At 40.8% G+C, this 5,997-nt stretch overlaps 1 protein-coding gene across 1 annotated transcript; it reads left to right on the top strand.

Annotated features, from left to right (window-relative positions):
• Nucleotides 1–1,881: 1,881 nt before the first annotated feature.
• On the top strand, nucleotides 1,882–2,832 carry LOC140507534 (olfactory receptor 56A4). The gene has a single exon (XM_072615589.1). The coding sequence runs from the start codon at nucleotides 1,882–1,884 to the stop codon at nucleotides 2,830–2,832; it is 951 nt and encodes a 316-aa protein (XP_072471690.1).
• The last annotated feature ends 3,165 nt before the right edge of the window (nucleotides 2,833–5,997 follow it).

Below are 5,997 nucleotides of genomic sequence, written 5' to 3'. Positions count from 1 at the left end.
TCTTGGGGGTCAAGCCACTAGTCTCCAGACCTCATGTGTATAAAACACTTCATATCCCTATGGACCCTAAGAAAGAAGAGCTAGAGTCCATAAAAACCTCCATGCCAGTGGTGTTGCTGGTACAACAGGATCTTGCTGATTTGTCCCTGTGAGTCTTGGGAGAAGACAGAGGAGGAAGTGTAACAGAGAGTCGGGGTTTGGGAAATAAGAATCCATCCTGGCTCAGTGACCAGGGGTAAGATCAGGGCTAACCTGGGGAAAATGTGTTGTGTAGTGATCCAGAATTTTTCCTCTATCTCAAATTGAAGCTGGCTATGATTAAAGGGCTTCTGCTAATGGTTTCTTCTGCTAACCTCTGACTGAGTGTGGAAAGAGGGAAAGGATAGGACTGTACAGGGACTTCAGGATCTCTCTGGGCAGACAGGGAAGCCAATGGTGTCTAACATGTTTGGTGATAAGGCATTAAATAGTTGAATACTGAAAGTCTGAAGGACACCCCAACCTTTCCATGGATTCCTGGTACTTTCCTTGCTCTGGCCTCTTTTTTGTCAATGATTCACTTACCATGATAGGCATTTAATCTATAATTAGCAATGGCTGTACCATGAAAGAAAAAAGTCACTGATTTTTTGATGTCTGAGTTTTCCTATGTGGTACCCAGTGTCCAGAGGGACACTGGAATCTGAAAAATTTTATTGAAGTCTAGAGTATAAAATCTAATTGAAAAGGTGAAAAGATGCAATTTACTTGGAAAGAAAGGAGAAATTTCTGGTTTGATCTCTTCACTAGGAAGAGATCCAAAGGAAGTGATGAAAATAATAACTAAAATTTATTTAGCACTATGCCAGGAACTGTGTTAAGGGCATTATGATTATTAACTCCTTTGATCTTCATAGTAACCCTGGGAGGTAAGTGCTATTATTATCCCCATTTTACAGATAAGAAAACTGAGGCAACCAGAAGTAAAGTGACTTGCTAAGGGTCACACAGCTAATTAGTATCTGAGGCTGGATTTGAAGTCAGGTCTTCTGACTACGGTCCTGGTACCCTATCCATTGTACCACCCACCTGGGAAAATAAATGAAAAAACACAGTAGAAAGAGAAAAGAATCAATGAAGAAAGACTGATGTATAGAAATGAAAATGTAAGTAGTTGATTATGTAGCAGAAATGGGGGACACCAGGAATTAGGACTCTATAAGGGACATTGGCAATTTGTTTGGTACTAGTGTCAGAGATTAGGAATCAGACAGATTTTGCTGCTGAGCTAGGGAACTTCAAAAATACAGAAGAGACTTTGGAAATGTAAGAAAACTTCAAAGAATGAACGATCTCCCCTCTCCAGTTCCCAGCCTGAGAGCCCTAGGAGCAGAAAGCACCTCCTGTGCCCCACTAAGTGATAAGTCCATCTTTCACTAATCAGTCATTCTCATCCCACATACACCTTGGCGTCCAGTTTAATAAGTTAATGTATAAAGAAGCAAAATGCCCAACCAGAACTAGTCTCCCCTGTGACTCTGTCCATTCTCAGCAGCATCTCCCTATGCAACTTATTTTACATTGCTAGAACTTTTAGGATATGACAATAGGGACTGAGAGTTGTAAGATGATTAGATTGAACCCCTTCCTTTTACAGATGGGGGAAAATGAATAAGATCATCAGGTGACTTGCCAATGGAAAGTACCTACATTTCTACTTTTTTTCAAGATGCTCCTTCCAGGAATGGGTCATTATAACCAAAGATAGTCAGGTGTGATCCCAGTGTTGTTCGGGAGGAATGTCATCTCATCTTGGTGAATCCTACAACAACCACAGTTTCTGATATATTGACTTCTATACTGGCCCCGCAGCAGAAGGCTGGTCAGCTCACAGTCTATCCCATGGCATCTGTATATAATAGTTCTGCTGCCACACTCTCTGAGTTCCTCCTCATCTGCTTTCCCAGCTTCCAGAGCTGGCAGCACTGGCTCTCCCTGCCCCTGAGCCTGCTCTTCCTCCTGGCCATAGGGGCCAATGCCACAGTCTTAATCACTATCAGGTTGGAGGCCTCTCTGCACGAGCCCATCTACTACCTGCTCAGCCTGCTCTCCCTGCTGGACATTGTGCTCTGTCTCACTGTCATCCCCAAGGTCCTGGCTATTTTCTGGTTTGATCTCAGGGCCATCAGTTTCTTTGCCTGTTTCCTCCAGATGTTTGTCATGAACAGTTTTCTAACTATGGAGTCTTGCACCTTCATGGTTATGGCATATGACCGTTATGTGGCCATCTGCCACCCCCTGAGATATCCATCTATCATCACTAACCACTTTGTGGCCAAAGCAGCTGTTTTTGTCATAGCTCGGAATGCCCTCTTTTCCCTCCCCGTCCCCATCCTTTCTGCCCAACTACGATACTGTGCAGGGAACATCATCAAGAATTGCATCTGCACCAACCTATCTGTTTCTACACTTTCCTGTGATGACATCACTTTCAATCGGCTCTATCAGTTAGTGGCTGGTTGGACCTTGCTGGGCTCTGATCTCATCCTCATCATCTTCTCCTATACCTTTATCCTTCGAGCTGTGCTGAGAATCAAGGCAGAGGGGGCTGCAGCCAAGGCCCTGAGCACATGTGGCTCCCACTTCATCCTCATCCTCTTCTTCAGCACCATCCTACTGGTCCTGATTATCACCAATGTGGCCAGAAAAAGAATCCCTCCCGATGTCCCCATTCTGCTCAATATCTTGCACCATCTCATCCCCCCAGCCATGAATCCCATCGTCTATGGTGTGAGAACCAAGGAAATCAAGCAGGGGATCCAGAGGCTGCTGAGGAGGCTGCTAGATACATAAGAGGCCACTTCCTGCCCTAGGATACAGACTTTAAAGTGAGAAGCAGCTGAGTGTTTTCTGGGTCGAGATTTTTTATTATTATTGTTTGCTTTTTAGTCTAGGGCTGAGTTCTAATCCTTGTTTACCCTTTGATCCTAAATGAATGAGTTAATATTCCGTCCTTTTCTGGGCTTCAGTTTTCCTATTTCCAGTGGGTCTTCATTACTAGGAAGTGAGTGGCAAGAAAACTGACTGAAATGACTTCTGACCATCAGAGTGAGAGCCACTGACCAAAGCCTTCTGGGTGACGAACTTTCCCGCTTCCTGAGGCAGACAGCATGATGATTTAACTAGTGGCCAGTTTGAGAGACTCCCCTCTGTGGGGCAGTTGAATCAAAAAATGAAATTGTCAGTACAGTCAATAAAGAACTAGACAAGAACTCCCGACCTCAAATCCTGCCTCAAGCACTTACCTTTGTGTCCCTGGGCAAGTCATTTAACCTCTGTCTACCTCAGTTTCTCCATCTATGAAATGGGGATAATAATAGCACCTATCTCCTAGAATTGTTGTGAGGATCAAAAGAGATAATATTTGTAAAGAATTTTGCAGACCTTTAAAGCAATAAAAAAATGCTAGCTTTTAGCATTCTTATTATCAATACAAAGAGTAAATCACTCTACATTCTAGTCATGTTAAACTATCAGTCACTTCTAAAACTACATCCTTGCATTATACAAGCTTTTTGTTCCCCATCCCAGAACATTCTCTTTCTCATTGCTGTCTCATATAAGCCTTGTCTTCATTGAAGATTAAATTGTTGCCACCTCCTTCAGTAAGTTTTTTGTGATCCCTTGTTTTTTGTCCTCTCTCCCTCCTCAGTTTTCCTTGTATGATGATTTGTATTTGAGAACTCAGATACATCATATAAATCACAGGTGACACAGTGGATAGAGTGCTAGATCTGGAATCAGAAAGACCTGAGTTCAAAGACAGCTTCAGACACTGGCTGTGTGACCCTAAGCAAGTCACTAAACTTGTTTGTCTCAGTTTCCTTACCTGTAAAATAGGGATAATAATAGCACCTACCTCCCAGGGTTATTGTGAGGAACAAATGAGATAACAATTACAAAGTGTTTGTCAGAGAACCTAGCACAAATAAATTTTGGCTTTTATATTTTAAATATCTTATGAATTACCTTTCACTTAGATACTTTACCATATAAATACCCATAACACAGAACTGTTTATATTGCTGTATTGATTGCATTTTATTTATTGATTGCTTGTATTTATACAGCATTATTACCTAACTTCACATTTTCACATTTGCTCTAAGATAGCACATGCACCCTGCAAACTTACTCTCCAAATCATGGAGGAAAATGGAGGGCAAGATTCATAGAATAATATTACCTCAGAGATCAGCCATTCCAAACGGTATCTGGGCAGCCTAATACCCTGAAAACTGGTTATTCATACTTGAGAACTTCCATCAACAGAGAACTCACTCTGTTCTCTATTAGAGAACTAAGTACCAAAGATTTCAAGATGAAAGGGGCCTTCTGCTAAGAGGCCACCTGTTCCAAGCCCCTCATATTACAGTCATAAAAACAAACCCAGAAAAGTTGAATTAGCTTTCTAAATTCATGCAGGTTTTAGGTGGGGTGGGATCTAAGCTCAGTTTCTCTGACTGTAAATGCAGTAGCATAGGAGACATCTTATGCCAATTTGGCACACTTGAATTTTTGAGAAGTCTTTACAAGAAAGAAATACATTTCCCTGCAAACTAAAGCAAGTAATTTTCCAAAAGTCTACAGTTTATTTTCATGGGAATTCTAATCTACATGTGGTTGGGTTACGAGATTAGTCCACCAAAGCCTACTTAACTCTTAATTTAATTCAACTATAATTCCTAAGTGATAGTCTGAGTTCTGGGAGTAGGGGCCTTGTCATGAATAGAAGAAGAGATGACAGTCAGCATGTTTGCTCCCAGGAAAACTGAGTTTGGTGGATCTCTTGATCCTGGAAGGTATGAGCTTCAATGAGTTAAGCTTCATATACATTTGCTCTGTTTTCATTTAATTTGATTAGCCTCTGAGAACATTACGTTGTCCAACAAGGATTAAATTGGTCCATGTAAAAGTCACAGAAGGTCAAAGTTCTCAGCCTGATTAGAATGGGACCAGACCATGCATAGCCACTTACCTTTGAGCCTTGGAGAGATAGGGAGATTCAGGCTCCAAAAAAGAAGAATGGAAGAAAAGACAGAGGAATACCTTGTTCCAAGATATAGGGCTAACTATATTCAAAATTTTGAAATAAGTGATTTTTTTAATATCTTTGTAGCTCCTTTTTCCTATCTCTTAGTGCCCTTTTTACCTGGTACCTGGTGTCCTCATCTTGCTATAAACCCAATGGTGAAAACTCCTCCCAGTTTGTGCTACCCACCCTCATGATTCTTCAGATCTCAAGTTTCATGCCTTCTCTGTTCTATCAAATCAGAACTTACATTCCTTTAAATAGCACTGGTATTAACTAAAAGGGAAGCAGTTCACTGAATTAATGCGTACTGACGGTGTGAATGACTCAGTGAAAGCCCCTTAGCCTTCCCACAGATACTTACTTTAAAAAAAAAAAAAAAAAAGAGAACCAGGAGAACTTTATGCACAGCAACAACCACAGTGTGTGAGAGTTTTTTCTGGTAGACTTAGATTTGTGTAATAACACAAGAACTTCTTACCAAAAAAAAAAAAAATCCCAATGGAGGATCTCAAGGCAAAATGCCTGCCACACTCAGAGAGAGAAATATGGAAGTCACTCACATATTGTAGCAGATCATGTTTGTGTATGTGTATGTGTTTGTGTATCATGTTCTGATTTGTTATACGATTTCTTTCATTTATCTTACTCTGACTACATAGCATGACTATAGTGAAAATATACTCAATAGGAAAGTATATGTAGAATCTATACAGAATTGTATGCAGTCGTGGGGAGGAAGGGGGGGAGTGGGGGGTAGGTGGGGGGGATAAAATCACAATTGTATGGCAGTGATTGTTAAACATTACAAAATAAAAAAAAATAAATATAAAAAAAAAGAAAAGAAAAGAAAGAAAGAAAAGCTGACAGGTAGCAGGGTAGATAGAGTGCTAGACCTGGAGTCAGAAAGACCTTAATTGGAATCT

The sequence above is a fragment of the Notamacropus eugenii genome, chromosome 5 (assembly GCF_028372415.1).
Source record: "Notamacropus eugenii isolate mMacEug1 chromosome 5, mMacEug1.pri_v2, whole genome shotgun sequence".
Taxonomy (NCBI): domain Eukaryota; kingdom Metazoa; phylum Chordata; class Mammalia; order Diprotodontia; family Macropodidae; genus Notamacropus; species Notamacropus eugenii.
The sequence above is the reverse complement of the archived record's forward strand: the minus strand, read 5'-3'. Positions and strand labels throughout refer to the sequence as shown.